Consider the following 20,808-nt stretch of genomic DNA (forward strand, 5'->3'; position numbering starts at 1 on the left):
AAAACTCTAAAGTCACAGTCAAAAAACTATTAGACCTGATAAATGAATTCAGCAAGGTGACAGGGTATAAAATTAATACTCATAAATCAGAGGCATTTTTATACACCAACAATGAACTGTCAGAAAGAAAAGTTAAGGAAGCAATCCCGTTCATTATTGCAACCAAAAAAATAAAGTACCTAGGAGTAAATTTAACAAAGGAGATTAAAGACTTGTATTCAGAAAATTATAAAACGTTGATAAAAGAAATCAAGGAAGATACAAACCAGTGGAAGCATATACCGTGCTCATGGTTCAGAAGAATAAACATCATTAAAATGTCTATATTATCCTAAGCAATTGATAAATTCAATGTAATACCAATTAAAATACCAGTGACATACCTCAAACATATAGATCACATATTCCAAAAATTTATATGGAACCAAAAGAAAATACGAATAGTCTCAGCAATCTTGAAAAAAAAGAATAAAGTGGGAGATATCACACTTCCTGATATCAAGTTATACTACAAGGCCATTGTACTCAAAACAGCCTGGTACTGACATAAGAACAGGCATATAGATAAATGGAACAGAACAGAGAACCAGAAATAAACCCACACCTTTATGGACAACTGATATTTGACAAAGGAGGTAAGAGCATACAATGGAGTAAAGACAGCCTCTTCAAATAATGGTGTTGGGAAAATTGGACAGCTACCTACAAAAAAATGAAACTAGACCACTAACTTACACCATTCACAAAAATAAACTCAAAATGGATAAAGGACTTAAATGTAAGCCATGAAACCATAAGCATCTTAGAAGAAAACATAGGCAGTAAGCTCTCCGACATCTCTCGCAGTGATATATTTGCCTATTTACCTCCACGGGCAAGTGAAATAAAAGACAGGATAAAGAAATGGGACTATATCAAACTAAAAAGCTTCTGCACAGCTAAAGACAATAATAACAGAATAAAAAGACAAACTATACAATGGGAGAACATATTTGACAATACATCTGATAAGGGTTTAATAACCAAAATTTATAAAGAACTTGTAAAACTCAACACCAGGAAGACAAACAATCCAATCAAAAAATGGGCAAATGAAATGAATCGACACTTCTCCAAAGAGGACATACAGATGACCAATAGGCATATGAAAAATTGCTCAACATCACTAATCATTAGAGAAATGCAAATTAAAACCACAATGAGATACCACCTCACACCAGTTAGAATGGCGCTCATCAACAAAACAACACAGAATAAGTGCTGGCGAGGATGTGGAGAAAAAGGAACCCTCCTGCACTGTTGGTAGGAATGCAGGCTGGTGCAGCCACTGTGGAAAATAGTATGGAGATTCCTCAAAAAATTAAAAATCAAACTGCCTTTTGACCCAGTTATCCCACTTTTAGGAATATACGTCAAGAACACCATAGCACTGTTTCAAAAGGAGAAATGCACCCCCATGTTTATGGCAGCATTGTTCACAATACCGCAGATCTGGAAACAGCCCAAGTGTCCGTAAGTGGATGAGTGGATTAAAAAGCTTTGGCACATATATACTATGGAATACTACTCAGCCATAGAAATGATGACATCGGATCATTTACAACAACATGGATGGACCTTGATAATATTATACTGAGTGAAATAAATAAATCAGAAAAAAACTAAGAACTATATGATTCCATACATAGGTGGGACAGAAAAACAAGACTCAGAGACATGGACAAGAGTGTGGAGGTTACAGGGTGGGGGGGGAGAGAAATGGGGTGCAGGGAGGGGAGGGGCACAAAGAAAACCAAATAGAAGGTGACAGAAGACAATTTGACTTGGGATGATGGGAATGCAGCATAATCAAATGTCAAAATAACCTGGAGATGTTTTCTCTGAACATATGCCTAGAACTGGTAAGTCAGGTCAGCAAGATATCAAGATATAAGATCAACAATAAAAAAGCAATTGTGTTTCTAGATACCAGTTACAAACATTTGAAAACCAAAATCAAAAGACAATACCCACTTACAACTACAAATGCTCCAATTGCTATGATATACAGAGGTATACAATTAATAATACATATACAGGACTGGCATACTGAAAACTATACAATTCTGTTCAAAGAAGGCAAAGGGGACCTAGATCAATGAAGAGACATACTGTGCTGGTGGACTGAAGACTCAAAATGATCAAGACGTCAATTCTACAAAAGTTAATCTATAGCTTTAATGCAATTCCTATCAAAACCCCAACAGCCTGACCAGGCGGTGGTGCAGTGGATAGAGCGTCTGACTGGGATGTGGAGGACCCAGGTTCGAGACCCTGAGGTTGCTAGTTTGAGCGCGGGCTCATCTGGTTTGAGCAAAAGCTTGAGCCCAAGGTCGCTGGCTCGAGCAAGGGGTTACTTGGTCTGCTGAAGGCCTGCGGTCAAGGCATATATAAGAAAGCAATCAGTGAACAACTAAGGTGTTGCAACGCGCAACAAAAAACTAATGATTGATGCTTCTCATCTCTCCGTTCCTGTCTGTCTGTCCCTGTCTATCCCTGTCTCTGACTCTCTTTCTCTGTCTCTGTAAAAAAAAAAGAAAAACCTAACAACAGCCTGACCAGGCAGTGGCTCAGTGAATAGAGTGTCAGACTGGGTCACAGAGGACCCAAGTTCGAAACCCCAAGTTCGCCAGCTTGAGCCCAAGGTCACCGGCTTGAGCAAAGGGTCACTGGCTCTGGTATAGCCCCCCAGTCAAGGCACATATGAGAAAGCAATCAATGAATAACTAAGGAGCTGCAACAAAGAACTGATGCTTCTCATCTCTCTCCCTTCCTGTCTGTTCTGTCCCTATCTGTCTCTCTCTTTCTCTGTCACAAAAAAATAAATAAATGAATGAAAACCCAACAACAGTTTTTAGACATAGACAAGCTTGTTAAAAGCAATTGTTTCTAGATACCTGCAGGGGGGCTCTTCCTGCTTCACGTGACATTAACAACCAGCTCCCTGACCAAGTACATGGAGACACAGTGAGCATGAGCCCAGTTCTCCTCTTGCTCCACACTCTCATGGGCGACCAGAGGAACGCAGAGCAGAGTTCTACTTCTCTGGTTTCAAACAAATCTCCTCCCACCAATCTTTTACTTTACTACTTTAAGTAGTTCCAAAAATGAAACTGAAGAAACCAAAAATTGAAAATGAGATCATTTGCTCTGCATTCAAAATGTGTCAGTTCAGTGATTACAAACTACAGACCCCAATTGACATAAAGACTAAAGAAAAACCAAAGGATTGAACCCCGGATGTCCACACGCTGTGTGGTCGCTCCCTCCACTGGCCCAACCGGCCAGGGCCATGCCTTGGATTTTAAGTTTTAGTTACTATTAAAATGTGTGACAGTCTGAGGCCCTGGGCGGTTGGCTCAGTGGTAGAGCGTCGGCTGGCGTGCAGAAGTCCCGGGTTCGATTCCCGGCCAGGGCACACAGGAGAAGCGCCCATCTGCTTCTCCACCCCTCCTCCTCTCCTTCATCTCTGTCTCTCTCTTCCCCTCCCGCAGCTGAGGCTCCATTGAGCAAAGATGGCCCGGGCGCTGGGGATGGCTCCTTGGCCTCTGCCCCAGGCGCTGGAGTGGCTCTGGTCACGACAGAGTGACGCCTCGGAGGGGCAGAGCATCGCCCCCTGGTGGGCAAAGCATCGCCCCTGGTGGGCGTGCCGGGTGGATTCCGGTTGGGCGCATGCGGGAGTCTGTCTGACTGTCTCTCCCCGTTTCCAGCTTCAGAAAAATACAGAAAAAAAAAATGTGTGACAGTCTGATGTTCTAAACCCCTCAAGTCTATAACTGCTGAAATATGTGATTGCTACGTTTCAGACTGTCAACCCTGTCATTTGAAGAAATAAACTTTTTCAAATGTTTTAAAACAATGAATTTTCTGTCAGAGACACTCAAAACATTCCTACTTCCCACTGTTCTATCCTTATTTACACGTGTCCCCAAATGTTATGACTACTCAATCTGATTTTTTACATTTTAAATTATAATTGTCCATTATACTATACAAATTATCTAAGATGAGTGGTCTGTATTTTCCATTTTGCTACTTTGCATATTATCTAAGAAGAGTTAGAAGAACACTAGACTCTGGGTTTTAATCTTAGGCTCCACTACTACCAAGCTTGGGTGTGGCCTTCACATTTAGCAAACGATGGGGCATTCAGCATATTACTCTTCTTTAGTTTTACTGAAGAATCTGAGAAAAATAAAGGCAACTAATACCATCTGCCCTATCCTAGCACAGGTTACTGGTAAGAATCAAATAAGATAATGAATTTAGAAGAGCTTAGTAAATTATAAGTCATTAATGTAAGATATTAGTATCTAAACAGAAAAAATTAAAGTTACATTGTTAAACAGGCAAACAAGGCCCTGGCCAGGTAGCTCAGTTGGTTAGAGCATTGTTCCAATACACCAAGGCTGTGATTTCAATCCCCCATCAGAGCACATACAAGAATCAACCAATAAATGCATAAATAAGTGGAACAACAAATCTCTCTGTCTTTTTCCTGCCCTTCCTCTCTCTCTAAAATGAATTGTTAAAAAAAAAAAAAAGGCAAACCAGCATATCTATTAGATGCATAGCAACCAATGCTACATTATCTCTATTGGCTTTTTCCTAAGAAGTTTAAAAAGTAATTAACTTAGTATATCCTAATAATTTTCATACCTGGCATAACAAAACACTTCCACATGCTGAATGGTTCTGTCCACCTTGCTAAGAGCAATGGCTTCTTCACTTTCAAGGATCTGTTCTTGCCAGGCTGCACTTTCATTAACAACATCGCTGTTTTCCTAAACAAAATACAGGTGAGAAATTTCAATTATTTGAACAATCTGAACCTCTCCTATTCTGAGAAAATCTGTATGTTTATAAATTCACGCTTTTCCTTTCATCCCGTTAACCTCAAAGAGGGATAGCTCGTTTTGTCACCGAAGGGACTCCAGCAGCAGTCTGCCAACTTCGAAGAAAGGAAAGGAAAACAACATATAAACTCTAACCTAGCAAAAGCTAGGTCTGGTTTACAGATTTCTATCAGGATATTTGTTTGATATTTTGATGTAGTCATTTGACAGCTGTTTTGACATTGCTTAAAAGCTAGGACTACTAATGCTCCATCTGCTAAGACTCAAGCTTCTCTGTTCCAATTATTACTTGTTAATAATCAAGTGTTTACATTTTGTTGCCAAAATTGCAGCTTCAAAATTATTTCCTTCTCCTTACTCTCGGATCCTCGAAGGGTGATCACTAACCATGTCAAATATTGAATAAATGTAAACATGTTTTTGAAAAGGACTCAGCTCAACATAACTAAGGACTTCAGTAATCAATAATAACCAACCCCTTACTATTTTGTATTCTGAAAGACAATCAAAACAAGAAAGTATAATAAATGATATAAATTATCACTAAAGATTGAAAGTGATCCTTTAAAATTTTTGATAATTCGTACTTGCAGTTCATGGAGAAAGTTATGATACAGCAATGTTTGAATATAGGGAATTTTTGAAGATGTCAAAACATACCTTTCCCAAATGTCATGGATCAAATTTTAATCTGTTTAAAAATTTAATCTATTTGATAAGTATCTCAGAGAAAAAAAGTTTACAAAATATATTATATATACCCAGAGAATGAGTAGTGAAATATAACTGTCATACTCTTTGTTCTAAGTAAATGTATCTCAGAAAATTTCCAAATTTACAGATTTGACAGAGTATGGCAATAGTTTTTTTAAGTTTCCTTGTGGCCCTAGCCTGTTGGCTTAGTGGTAGAACATCGGCCTAGAGCAGTGGTTCTCAAACTTTTTAAAGTCAGGACGCATTTTAAATCCTACAAATAATTGTAGGTGCATTATATACAAATTTCTGAGAAATATGCTATAATAATTAAGTCAAATATTAAAGAAAAATAATATAAAGTCCAAGCATGCTTTTATGGTAATTAAATGAAATAAATACAACGATATTAAATTTATTCTGATATTAAGAAAACATTTTTACATTTTTTGAGTTATGCTTTTTAGAATTCGTAAAAAAGAGAGGTTAAAAAAAACCAAAATGACAAAAAAGTTATCTTTTTATATATATATATATAGATTCATTCTTTTTTTTATTTTTTTATTTATTCATTTTAGAGAGGAGAGGGAGAGACAGAGAGAGAGAGAAAGGAGAAACAGAGAGAGAGAAGTGGGGGAGGAGCTGGAAGCATCAACTCCCATATGTGCCTTGACCAGGCAGGCCCAGGGTTTCGATCCGGCGACCTCAGCATTTCCAGGTCGACGCTTTATCCACTGTGCCACCACAGATCAGGCTATAGATTCATTCTTAGTAAGATTTAGTAAATTCGGCAGATCCCGGTGAAATGTGTTAAGTTTTCTCATTCTTGTATTTCTGAGAAACATGAGCCTGATGTGTCCTAGCGATTTCTTCAATGTTTGGGCATATATTTGAAAGGCAAACTCTCATTTCCTCATCAATACATTGAAGAATTCCTCTCTTTTTACTCTTAATTGTGTTGAGTGCAGAAAACTCCCACCATACATATCATCTTAACTTGACACCAAACAAAAGATAGAAGAAACTTGCCTCCAGTCTTTCCAGGGAACATGGAGGGTAGTGTAAACAATTCAGCACCACAGCTTAACAGCCTTTTGCAACCTAATCAGGCAAGTGAGGTGGGGGGTTGGGTAGACTCTCAGCTTACAACCAATTCCCCACACCTCTGTCCCCCCAAAATCTAAACTCCAAAAACCCTGTTGGTTTTTTGGTCCCTAACAGGCACATATTTCTCTGGAATACCATAGGGTGCACCTGGAAATCTTTTAGGGCGCACTAGTGTGCCCTGAATCACATTTTGAGAACCACTGGCCTAGTGTATGGATGTCCCAGGTTCAATTTCTAGTCAGGGCACACAGGAGAATAGATCATCTGTTCATCTGCTTCATCCCCTCCCTCTTCACTTCCCCATCCTCCCTCTCTCCCTCTTTTCCCCTCTTGCAGCCATGACTCGATTGGTTTGATCAATCTGGCACCAGGGGCTAAGAATGGATCCGTGGAGCCTCTGCCTCAGGTACTAAAACTAGCTCGGTTGCCAAGCAACAGTCCAAGATGGGCAGGGCATCACCAGTAAGGGGCTTACTAGGTAGAACCTGCTCAGGGCGCATGCAGGAGTCTGTCTCTCTGCCCCCCTCTTCTCACTTCAGAAAAATGTTTCCTTGTCTTACAGTATGGTCATTACCAGGGGAAAGGGAAAGCACGGTGGGGAGGTAGTAAAGTACAAAGGGGGTCAATATCTAGTGATGGAGATGATCTGACTTTGGGTGGTGGGTACACAACGCAATATACAGATCATGTACCACAGAGATGTATACCGGAAACCTATATAATCATATTAACCAATGTCACCCCAATAAACAAAAAAATTTCATTGTCTTGAATTTAACATTTTAAACTGAAGAAAAGCAGTGGTAGGCAGCTCTTATAATCAAGTGTGATTATTAAGTAGTCCTAAACATCTCAACGCCAAGAGAAGTAAAGGTGAATTAAAGGAACTGTGAGCGTGCAAACATGGGGTTACTGGCCTGAGAATAGAGCTGGGGGCCAGGTACAGAGACTGAGGCAGAAAAGGACATGGTGACCGCATCAACATGCTGAAGTAAGTGAAATATTAAATGTCTACAAAAATATTTTTGGTGTAATAAATCTAACTCATTACTAAATTTATTATTTTTAAAATCCCTTCACTCACCGAAAGTTTTCCACTCAGACAAGCCCAGGTTTTTCGTTGTTGTTTGAAAAATCTAGATTAAATTTTCTCATGGAAGTATTTAGTAGTAAATACGTCTCAACATCAGGTGACCCGCACATATACTTCCCAAGAATTAAGTTCAAAAAAGGGTTTCTGATAAAGTTAAATATATGAATACTTAAGGCAAATAGATAAAACATTTTAATGTCTCCTTTAGCTTGTTTCTCCATACTCTCATTTCTATGCAACAATATTATTCAAACTGAACCTTCATTGCCTCCTCAACATCAATGTCTTTGTCATGACTAGAAACACTTTTTGGGTCATGTGCATCATAAAACTAATCAGTACAACTACAATGCTTAGTGTGGTGCTTAGCACATGGTAAGTACTTATGAAGTCTTAGCTGTATTATTTTAGTTAATACAATTTTCTAGTGTATAGCATCCTCCTTTCTGAACTGCCTAGATTCTTTTTTAACGATTATTTTATTTTTGGTTGATTTTTAATTGAATTTTTTTTGGGTGACACTAGTTAATATAATTATACAGGTTTCTTTGAAGATATAGCAGTTTCTGATTCCATCATCACATGTCATGATGCTCTCTGTAGGAATTTCATTTCAAGCGACATACAACATTTATCTAAAATTAGAACAGCTTTTTCTTTAAAGCGGTCTCATAATAATTGACAAACTCCATGACATAACCAACCTGTCCCCATTATTATTCTTTAAATAAGCCCTAAAAAACTTCTTTACAGTGATAAACAACAGATCAGTGAGATCCTACCCTTGGGGGAAAAATTATTAAATTTATATTAACCCTTTCAGTAGCACAAAAGTTCATGTATGTCCTCATGCCTCCTGACCATTCAGAGTACAATCGATTTATTTTTAAAATGTGTAAGGCAAGATTTTAAAAAGGCAAATGTATGTTCTTCTGGTTTCCATAAATTGGTTATCAAACAAATATGATTTTAAGTTAATAAAACTGGAACTAATTTCATTTTTTGAAAAAATACGCCTGGGGGTCAGCCAGCATGAAAAAAACTCACTATCAAAGGGTTAAATTATTTTCCTTGCTTTTTGTTTTTGCTGACTCAGTCAGGTGAAACACTTTTATAATTATGCAAAAGCAATAATGACTGAGATCATTAAAAATGAACGTATCTTCCCCAGAAAGTGAGTTATTTTACTATAATAAACTAACTGAAAGGACAACTAGTATAGCTGAGATTTTATGAGAAGTGAAATATTTTTTCTGAAAGACTATTTTGGGGAAAAAACTTGCCTTGTATTTGGACACATCAAATAATTACAAAATGGTATCAAGTATATAGGATCTATTCTTTAGCCAACATATCTATTTATATTTAAAAAGTGATATCTATATTTTGAAGGCACTGGAAAAATAGTAGCTGAAATGGTGACTGGATAATTTTTGTTAAGGATATAAAAATTAGGTATTGGCCCTGGCTGGTTGGCTCAGAGGTAGAGCTTCGGCCAGGCGTGTGAAAGTCCTGAGTTCAATTCCTAGCCAGGGCACACAGGAGAGGTGCCCACCTGCTTTTCCACCCTTCCCCCTCTCCTTTCTCTCTGTCTCTCTCTTTTCCTCCACAGCCAAGGCTCCATTGGAGCAAGTTGGCCCGAGCGCTGAGGATGGCTCTATGGCTTCTGCCTCAGGTGCTAGAATGGCTCTGGCTGCAACAGAGCAATGCCCCAGATGGGCCGAGCATCACCCTCTGGTGGGCATGCCAGGTGGATCCCGGTCGGGCACATGCAGGAGTCTATCTCTGTGTCTCCCCACTTCCCACTTTGGAAAAATACGAGGAAAAAAAAGTAATAAATACATAAATAAATAAAAATTAATTCTATATTACAGAGGTACTAATTCTATATTACAGACGGAGACTAGGGTTTTCTTCAAGTCTGTGATACACATTAAAACCTCGTAGATTAAAAAAGTAGATAAGAACTTTACCTGGTATTCTTTTATCCAGGACAACAGTCCTGAAAAGCTAAAACTGGCCCAATTTCCTCCATAGTAGCTTTTTCTGTAATGGAAATAAATAAAGAAATACATAAGAGTGAAGAAAAAGGTATACAAATCGAATCACCAATCTTTATCTACAATCCATCCATTACCCTTCAATGCATTCAATACTGCTACCTCAAAGCTCAAAAGCACACATACTGGGATGTTGAGATTAGAGGAAATAGTAGGCTGAAATAAAGAGAAGTGGGTTTCTTAGACCCCCTAAGGTAACTTTTCATTGTCTAAGGAGTTAAAAATCTCTTTGGCCTCTTTTTTTTTTCTTATGTGAGAGGAGAAAAGATATAGTGAAGCAGACTCCCGCATGTGCCCTGATGGGGATTCACCTGGCAACCCCATCTGGGCTGATGCTTGAGTAGCAAGCTATTTTTACTACCTGAGGCTGTCAAGCTCTGACAGAGTTATCCTCAGCAGCCAGGGCTACGCTTGAAACAATCAAGTCACTGGCTGCGGGGAGAGGAAGACAGAGAAGGGAGAGAGGGAGGGGGGAAGAGGCAGATGGTCATTTCTCCTGTGTGCCCTGACCGGGCATTGAACCCAGGATGTCCATACACTGGACCGATGCTCTATCTACTGAGACACCAGCCCAAAACCTCTCTGACCTCTTTATAGAGATTTTACCACTGATCATATGATTGTTCCCAGGTTGCTATGGGCACTGAGCAGATAAACATGAACAAATCTGCCTCTTGGGTTAACAGAAATGGGTGGGAAGGAAACCTGGCAGATTGCCAAGAAAACCACTGGAAAAACTGCTGATTTTCTGTAAATAGTTAAATACTTACTGCCATGACCAGTACTCCAAAACCCACTTCCCACACACAAAAATGTATGTGTGTGTGTGTGTGTGTGTGTGTACGCATACTGTGTGCATGCAAACACACACACATTCATAACGGGCTACTGTGAATCTAGTGGAAAGCCCTGTGCTATTAGCCGTCAGGGCCACAAATAAAAGTAGATCTGGGGTACAATTTTTCACATCAAAACTTGTAAGTATAACAAGAATAATATCCCCACATATAACTGAGTGAACTATTATTCTTCATTCTACAGTCCAGTGAAGATCACTGTTTTAGAGAACCCTGAGGTCTCCTAACTAGAATCAGAAGCTTGTAGACACTGGACTTCTGATTATTGTCTTACGTAGGAGATGTTTTCAGTGAGAGGAGGGGACATAGAGAAACAGATTTCTGCATACACCCAGACTGGGCTCCACCTGGCAACCTCTGTCTGGGGCCGACGCTCAGATCAACCAAGCTAGTAACACTTAAACCAACCGAGCCACTAGCTGTGGGAGGGGAAGAAGAAAAGAAGAGGTAGAGGGAGAGGAAGAGGAACAGATGGTTGCCTCTCATGTGTGCCCTGACCGGGAATCGAAACAAGATGTCCATATGCCAGGCCAATGCTCTACCACTAAGCCAACCGGCCAGGGTCTAAGTAGATTTTTGGCAACAGGCAGTCTCTAACTCAGCACTACATAGTGGGCTTTCCAATCCTTGCAAAATTCTTCATGTTTATTGATTCTTTGAACAATTGGCCCCAAAGTACACTCAATCCACCTATAACACGATCCACTCTGGTTCTGCAATGGGTAAGATTCTTGGTTTTGTTTTCATTTCCATTTTTGCTTCATTGTCTCTTCCTCTAATGAAATAAAAATCTATAAAAGCGCTTTCAAAAATTAAACACAACTGGCCCTGGCCAGTTGGCTCAGTGGATAGAGCATCAGCTCAGCATGTGGAAGTCCCGGATTCGATCCCTAGTCAGGGCAGACAGGAGAAGTGGCCATCTGCTTCTCTCTACTTCTTCCCCTACTTTCCCTCTTCCTCTCCCACAGCTAATGGCTCAGCTGGTCCCAGAGTCCGCCTCGGGGCACTGAGGATAGATCAGTTGATTAGAGCATCGACCCCAGACCAGGGTTGCTAGGTGGATTCCAGTCGAGGTGCATGCAGGAGTCTATCTTCCCTCCTCTCACTTAAAAAAAATTTAAACATAACTAAAACCTTTAATATGGTATCCAAAATTATTCAACCATAATGGTACTAAAAATCTTTTCAAAATTCTGATATACTTTTTCTCAATCAATTGTTGACATAGATCTGAAGAAGAGTCAGTTTTTATTTTGTCTATGTTGAATATTCTAGTGATATTAAGATTAAATACGTTTCAGGTGTACATTTCTATGACACATAATCTTCATATTAAATTGTATGACTACTACCCAGAGTCAAATAATCTTCCATCACCATATATTTGAATTTGTTTATCCTTTGGTAAATTTTTAAAAAATGAATACACCAATTTGTAAGTAATAAATATACATCCAAAATGTGACATTAAGGGGAAATGAAGGTTTTTGAGACAGGACACAAAAAGTAATAAGATTGATTCTGAGAAATTATAATCAAACAAAATGGAAAACTTCTCCACAAAATATATCATTTAAAAAATGAATAAGTTAGGCACAAACTAGGAGAAAATATTCATATAAAATATCTCAAGACTGCTTTCCAGGATATGTAAAGAACTCTTTCAACTTAATAAAAAGACAAATATTCAAACCTTAAAATGGACAAAGGATTTGAACTGATTTCACAGAAAGGAGATAAATGTGATTAATGAACACATGAAAAGGGGCTGAACATCATTAGTCATTAGTTAAGTACATATTAAAATAAGCACTTAAAAATGAGCATAATACAATATACACACATCCACCAGAATAGTTAAATTTAAAAAGACTGACAATAGCAGGTGTTGATGTGAATGACCAAGATGCTCATAGATTTTGGTGGAAGTATAAAACGGTGCACTTCAGAAAAAATGTCTGGCAGTTTCTTAAAAAGCAAACATACACCAACCCTATGATTCAGTAATTCTATTCCTAGGTGTTTATACACAAGCAAAGCAAAGCACTTTTATTTATTAATAGTTCCAAACCGGTAACAGGTGAAGTAGTCATCAATAGGGAGGAGTAAATGAGCAGCGATAAATTCACAGGACGGACATTATTCACCAATGAAAGGAAATAAACTATCAATACACACAACTACATAGATGAATCTCAAAAGCATGACCCTGAATGACGGAAGCTTTACCGAAAATAAGTACATTCTGCAAGATTCCATTCACGTAAAGTTCTAGAAGAAGCTAAGTTAATAAATATATGATGAAAAATACCCAAGAATGGCTGTCTTTGAAGGTGGGAGTAAGGGCAGGACTTGAGGAGGCATAAGGGAACTTTATAGAGTGACTGCAATGTTCTTTATCTTTTCTTTTTTCTTTAAATTTCATTTATTCATTTTAGAGAGGAGAGAGAGAAGGTGGGGAGGAGCAGGAAGCATCAACTCTCATATATTCCTTGACCAGGCAAGCCCAGGTTTCAAACCAGTGACCTCAGCGTTCCAGGTTGACGCTTTACCCACTGCGCCACCACAGGTCAGGCTGTTTTTTGTCTTGATAAATTTCTTAGTTAGAGAAGTGCATGCATTTGCCAAAATTTATTATATAACACACTTAAGATCTGTACATTTCACTCGGGTAATTTTATCTTGAAGAAAGAACCATAAATAAATTCTAAACTCTAGTTAATGATAGTGAACACTGAAGTGTTCCCGACTGAAGGTACTGGATGTGCACAACTTACTTTCAAATACATAAAATAGTAAGATGGAAAAATGGATGAACAGAAAAATGAATACATGGATAGGTAATAAAGCAAATACAGCAAAATGTTAATAGTAGAATCTAGGTGGCAGATATATAGGTGTTCATAATATAATTTTTTCAACTTCTCTTTATGTCTGAAAATTATCATAATAAAATGTTCAAAAAAACAAAATTAATCTAATGTGAATTTTCAAACACTGAACATGATGTATCAATTTCCAAGGTATTTTCTGCTAATATCAAAAGCCTAAAAGAACTCTAAGAGGGGCCATATTGCTGTTTCTTTCCATTATTAAGTGACCTGAGGTCAGTTCATGGTCAAAATCTATTTTTCTCCCCTATACTTGGTCATATGGTGTTTGACAGAGCTAATTGGTTCTACTATTTTTCCATGCAGTGCCCATTTTCAACTTTTCCTGTTGCTCTTAACATCAGCATCTGGTGATCTCATCCAATTACGTATGTAAAAAGAGAAACGTGGTTTTCATTATTGTGTTCTTTCTGACAAAAGACGGCAACATAATTATTAATAAACTTACTATAAGACCAACACAGATTTTGTTGAAATTCATTTTGGTATTTACATGGTTCTAAATGTGGCTTATAATATCCCTTAAAGAGAAAGCCAAAGACTCTAGGTATCAGAATCAATATGACAATAAAATAAAAAAATCAATGTAACATTCTAATAAGCTCTCTATAACATTATTGCAATAGAAACAACATAAATTAAAGAGCACCAAATATTTCTTACATTGTATCTTTAAAGATACAGCTTCAGAAGTCTGACATTCAAATTCAATTTGCAAAATACTATTTCTATTATCTTTAGAAATGTTTCTGTAGAGAATAACAATGCTAGGTTACTGATTTCATTTCTAAGATTCCATAGATACAATTTATTTTAAAGATAAAGTAAAAACTTCCTGACCAAAAAAAAAGAGAGAGAGAAAAGGGGACTGGAACATTTTCTGCCAATTTTGTGTCAAAACTGCCTCTGTACATCAAGTAAAGGAAAAAGTAGTTTATGATGAAGGATGATGTTTATCTCTATTGCCAGGAATACTGTTTTATATGATGAAAATCAACTTCCATAAAACTAGAATCTCTTTGTGGAACTTGAGTATTCAAAGTAGTTAAACAGCAAACAGGGCCCTGGCCAGTTGGCTCAGTGGTAGAGCGTCGGCCTGGCGTGCAGAAGTCCCAGGTTCGATTCCCGGCCAGGGCACACAGGAGAAGCGCCCATCTGCTTCTCTATCCCTCCCCCTCTCTTTCCTCTGTCTCTCTCTTCCCCTCCCGCAGCCCAGGCTCCACTGGAGCAAATATGGCCCAGGCGCTGGGGATGGCTCCTCGGCCTCTGCCCCAGGCGCTAGAGTGGCTCTGGTCGCAACAGAGCAACGCCCCGGAGGGCCAGAGCATTGCCCCCTGGTGGGCAGAGCGTCGCCCCCTGGTGGGCGTGCCGGGTGGATCCCGGTTGGGCGCATGCGGGAGTCTGTCTGACTGTCTCTCCCCGTTTTACGGCTTCAGAAAAATACAGAAAAAAAAAAAAAACCAGCAAACAATAAAAATCATTTCTAAAGCCCTCTCGCTTCACGATGGGAGAGTGACTAACATTTTAGATATTTGTATTTTCAAAGATAGAAAAGCCCAATAAACATAATACTGATGTGTAAGTCTCTACCATGTGCAGTGCCAACTTTGAAACTATAGAAAACACAGTGTTAATCTTCCTCAAGTTTTACAAAGCTAATTCAGAGTATCACCTACGTTTTTCCAGATGCAGAAAGGAAATGAGTTATGTAAGTAATCACCATTAACACTTAACCAACAAAATAGCAGAACAAAACTAGTATTAAAACAGTAACAAGAGGCCTGACTTGTGGTGGCACAGTGGATAAAGCATCAACCTGGAAACGCTGAGGTTGCAGGTTCAAAACCCTGGGCTTGCCTGGTCAAGGCACATATGGGAGTTGATGCTTCCTGCTCCTCCCCTCCTTCTCTCCTTCTCTCTCTCTCTCTCTCTCTCTCTCTCTCTCTCTCTCTCTCTCTCTCCACTCTATAATGAATAAATAAAATCTTAAAAAAAAAAAAACAGTAACAAGAGACTTTGCATCCTTACACAGTGTTTAATGTTAAAGCAACATCACTTTCCTTAATGTCTCCTACCAGAAAATAAACACATTACAGGTGGACATAAAGTTAAACAGTATGAGAAGGCTGCACGTTAAACCTATTAATTAAACCTGTTTCTTAAATCCTTTAACAATCTTCTTTTCCACTGAGCGTCTTAATTACAATTCAGTACTTAATATTCAGCAAGAGCCACAGCTATATAATGTTAAACGACAGCCCATACTGGGAAAAGGCTTAGTAAGGAAGAACAAGAACACGGACAAAAGACAGAGCTATGGACATTCAGGCACATTCATCTGGGAATCATTTTTAATTATTCAGAAACCCAGGAGTTGAAAATGTTTTCCGGCAGGTAGCTGATGCGGTCCAAGTGCACTCAATGGAAAAGGAAAGCAACACGGTTCAACCTCTAGCCCCTCATTCTATAGTCACTGCTCTGACACTTTTCCTAGTAAAGGTGTTAACCCCTTTCTCAAAATAGTTTGAATTTTTAATTTTCAAAGTTCTTTCTATTATTTTCACACGAGTTCTTCCCTGACAATAGGGGAATGGCAGAATTGCAAGGGAAACTCAGTTTCCCTGAACCCTGGTCCTGTCTACTGTGACGTCAGCAACTCCAAACTTCTAAGCAGACGTGATGTAGCCCCTCATGATATCATAGGGGAGCTGTGGTCCAATGAGGCCAAATTGAGAGAGAATAGCACCTGGACCTGATGACTAAACTCACCTTTTCCAAAATGTACCTTGTCAATAGCATGGGCTGTTATTGGGTGTTCCGAGAAAAAAAAAGGTACAATGACAAAATAAATTTGGAAAATGCTAGGTTTAAAAAATAAACCACCACCACCAAAAAAAAAATGGTTTAGGGTAGAGTTTGGTACTATTAAATATGTTAATATCTATTCTTTCTAAGAACAAATTCAGTTGAACAATAAGCAATTCTTTTTTTGAAAAAGCATTTAGAGGGATTCAAGTTCAAAAGAATATATTTTGAGAAATGCTAGCTTCATTCATGTTAAGGAAAGGAAAAAACAGAACTCTATATATGCTGACCTTGTCATTTTCCATTCATTATCTCACTTAATCTTCACAAGAATCCCGAGAGATTGGTGCTACAATTATTCCCATTTTAAAGTTAGAAAAAGAAATACTAAAACCATCTGTGAAATTGAGTATCTTGTTTAACTCCCTCAGCTAGGAAATGGTGAAGTTCAGCTGTAAGCCCAGGGCATATCAGTACATAACACTCTCTCTTAACATGCACAGATCAGAGTATTTAAAATTATAAACATAAGTACATAATATGGACCCTGGAATCCGACTTAGACTAAAGGCAATGGAAGGAAGCTGAATTTTCGTTTTGCTTCAGCAATTCATCTAGATAACAAAAATGTGATAATAACTTCATGACCAGGGGTCCCCAAACTTTTTACACAGGGGGCCAGTTCACTGTCCCTCACACCACTGGAGGGCCACCACATACAGTGCTCCTCTCACTGACCACCAATGAAAGAGGTGCCCCTTCCAGAAGTGCAGCGGGGGGCCAGATAAATGGCCTCAGGGGGCCGCATGCAGCCCACGGGCTGTAGTTTGGGGACGCCTGTTCATGACTACATCTACTCCAATGATATAGATGGAGAGCCAATTTCCATCTAAAATACAACCAACATTATCTTATGTCTCATATTTAATGTGCACAAGCCTCTTTTTGTATAAGATAGTGTTGTAAAGTAACTAAATCCACAAATCCGTGGGTGTTCGTAGAGGCACGTAGTCCAAGTAAGTTTTTGAAAAGTTTTATTAAAGGAAGAAATTTATTAAATATGCCAGCCGCATAAGGCTGACACAGGGCAACAGACCCAAATTGTGAAGCCCCCAAAAACAGTTCAGGGGCTGTTTATATACTCCTAATTATACATGAGAGGAGAGAAAACCTGACATCACCGCATAAATTTATACCTTTTGTTTAGAGATACATACATTAACTACATGCTTTCAGGAGGGGAGGGGTAGTTTCCATAGAGACAGATGCCTGTAAATGGTTCATCAGTACAAGAAAAGATTTTAATTTAATCTTTTCTTCCTGTACCTGGCTAGTTATTCACCCCTCCTCCCATAGGTATGGGGGAAGGTCAGGGAATCCAAGTCTCCTTCCTCTTCTGCATTTACAACAAAATGCCATTGGCCATCTTAGTTTTGATGCTAATCACACAAGCATAGAAATTACACTTATAAAATCTTTCTGCACGCTTAGCCCAAATTAATAAAATGTTATTTAAACTTCCTAAAATATTAATATTAATTCTGTAGCTTTTGGCACTTTACAACAGTAGGAGTGGAAAAATAACAGTGTGGCAAATCTACTAATATTATTTGCCAGCTATTGTTCAGTACAATACAGGATGTGCATTAAAGAAATGCTATTCTATTCCAATTTGGTTGGAGTGCTACAAAGAATCATAACGCGTTTCTATCTTCCTGGCTGCCAAATAATGGAACAGGCCAGGGGATACACTGGACTAGGTCTTGCCACAAATTCTCCTTTACGAAAAACTCCACATACCTCACACAAAAGCAAGCTGAGCTCCCTTCGCCTTCTGCTCATTCCAAGATCAAGAAGGGCAGGCATCCTCAGCGGAGTATGCAGATGCAATTCTAAAGCTAGGGAGGAAGCCCAGGCCCTTACTTGGTTTTAAAAGAGAGTCCCATGCGGCTACTGGAAGTTGTTTTGGCCATCAGATCAGCCTCTCAGAATGAAGCAGGCTGTGTTCCCAGTCGTGGGCGCTGGAGAGAGACTGTCTGCATTTGAGTTATTAGTCAGTCAACACTAGTCTACGCATTCAAATCCATTTTTAGACAGCTATGCCAGGTAATATACAAAGGTTGTTCTCAATTCTTGTTTTCCTCGGTGATCTCATCTACTCCTACGGACTCAATTATTGCTTCTCTGCTGGTGACTCACAAATTGCTATCTCCAATCTAGACTGCTCCGGTGAGCTATTTCAGGGCTGAAAATATATATTATGAGTCATCAGCTTATTTGACATCCACCTTCAATAAATATCTCAGATTAACTTTAGTCTCTAACATGTTCAAGAGACAAATTTATCATGTCACCCTGCCCCAGCTTGGTTTGCGTCTTGGTTTCCCTATTTCAATAAATACCAACCCCATTCTTACAGCTGCCCATGCTAAAAATGCTTGAACTCACTCACTGGTCCTTCCTCAGGTTTCAACCTCAGATAATTTCTCCAACCCGTTCTATCTTTGCCTTCCCTCCCACTGCTGCCTTTTTTCAGGCCTGATCTCTCATCCCCTTTATTCATTCACCTCCTCAAAGGTTTTCCTGCCTCTAGTTCCTGCCCTTTCACCCTAACCTCCACGTTACCACCATTGTGATCAGTCCTCGGCACACCACATTACACCATCCCTGACTTAAAGATGTTTAAAGGCTCACTAGTGCCTCCAGAATGGAATCCAAAATCCTTAGCGTCGCTGCAAGAACCTTGAAAACTTAGTTCCAACTTTGCTCTCCAGCTCCATCTCCGGCCATCATCCATCCCTGCAATGCGGCAAATGCATTCGCCAGAACCGCACACTCAGTATTGCCTGAGTGAGCCAAGCGCCTGCTCATCTCTGCTTTTATTAACATGATTCCGCTATGCCCTGAATGCTATTCCATCACAAAGCTCATGATGGAATGAGTCAAACCAGTCCAAACTATTCAAGTCCAATATCATCTTCTCTGTAGGGACTTCAGCTCTTCAACATACACTCAGAATGAATTTCTGCTTCTATAGCTCTGCACACAGTCCCGGAAGGGTTCTGTCATACCGTCTTGTAAGTAGGCTGCATGAATGTTTCCTCTCACTAGGCTAGGAGCAACTTAAGAGAAGGGCAGTAGTGAATCATTTTGGAACCCTTAATGCATGTGTAAAGCCAGTAGCCATGGCCACCATCACAGCTGACTGGTCCATGCAGGTTCGCATTTGATTCAGACAGACAGTAATGAAACCACGGAGCCAAGAACTGGTGGGCCATTACCTTTAATCCTAGCTTGTACCTGACAGGCAAGAAATACACACAGTGGGAAAACACTTCCCTTTCCATTCAGGGCTCCCAAAGCCACTAACTTGTCTGAATTTCCTAGAATCAAAGGTTTGTACCTCACCAGCCTTATTCACCATCTCCTTCTCTCTGCACAAACTCTGCACAAACTGGCTTCTCCTTCAGCACTCCGCCATCTTGGCTGCTTCTCCTCTCCTCCATGTGGCCTTTCTCTGCTCTCCTCCAGCATGGGCTCCACTGCTCCATTTTATAGTGTAGAAATCAAAACCTTTAATCCAATATACAAACAAGGAAGTCTCTGATACAAAGTCATTTAGGGTGGGAAAGGCTTAGTCTTAAAACTAAGCCTTAGGCTATAAGGACCTTGCCTGTTTACAGCCCGTCCCCCACACCCAATGCAAACTATAAGTGAGCAAACATATATATCATATTTATAAACTTATTCAACCAACACAGACAACAGGACAGCAAATCCCAGAGGGAAGGGGGAAAGGAATTGGGGGAGGGGGGCAAAGGAGGGGTAATAGGGGACAATGGGGTGGGGATGAGGGTGTTACATTGAGTGGGACACTTGAATCCATGTTAACGCAATAAATTAAAATTAATAAAAATTAAAAATAAAACAAAATAATAAAAAATGTTAAATGCACATGTACATTCAATTATCTTTGCCCAAAGTATTCTGTATTGTGGGAAAGCTATGCTAATTCAAATACACTGACTAAAACAAGTCAAAGTTGGTAATAACAGGAGAGAATCTGACATATCATGATTTCTGCAAAGAGCTGTCTTGATCAATCTAGCCGCTGTTTGTGCTCTATGGGAAGAACTCCTCCTTTTGCAAGAACTGTCATTCGTAAATGAAGCGCCTGCCATACAGACTTCAGTGACCGAAAGATAAAATGACATTTGTTTCAAAAACCGTAAAATATTCATAGATCGCTTCCAAGGATTTTCTCCCACACAGCCCTCCAAAATAAAGGCTGAGTACATTCCCAATGATTTCAAAGTAAAAGCCTTTTAGTGAATCTGCTTCATTTTGTCAGAGCTCACAGGCAACACCTCGGCTTTTTAACTGTATCCCACTGGGCCTCACATGGGT

The 20,808-nt window shown here is 39.3% G+C and overlaps 1 protein-coding gene across 1 annotated transcript in view; it reads right to left on the reverse strand.

The window, feature by feature from the left end:
• Positions 1-20,808, reverse strand: part of CHM (CHM Rab escort protein) — a 185,730-nt gene that overhangs the window by 124,426 nt on the left and 40,496 nt on the right. Inside the window, exons 3-4 of the mRNA XM_066356271.1 lie at positions 9,762-9,834; positions 4,699-4,823 (exon numbers count right to left, since the gene is read on the reverse strand). Coding sequence (XP_066212368.1) covers positions 4,699-4,823; positions 9,762-9,834 — 198 coding nt within the window. The remainder of the gene's footprint in view (positions 1-4,698; positions 4,824-9,761; positions 9,835-20,808) is intronic.

The sequence above is a fragment of the Saccopteryx leptura genome, chromosome X (assembly GCF_036850995.1).
Source record: "Saccopteryx leptura isolate mSacLep1 chromosome X, mSacLep1_pri_phased_curated, whole genome shotgun sequence".
NCBI classification, from domain to species: domain Eukaryota; kingdom Metazoa; phylum Chordata; class Mammalia; order Chiroptera; family Emballonuridae; genus Saccopteryx; species Saccopteryx leptura.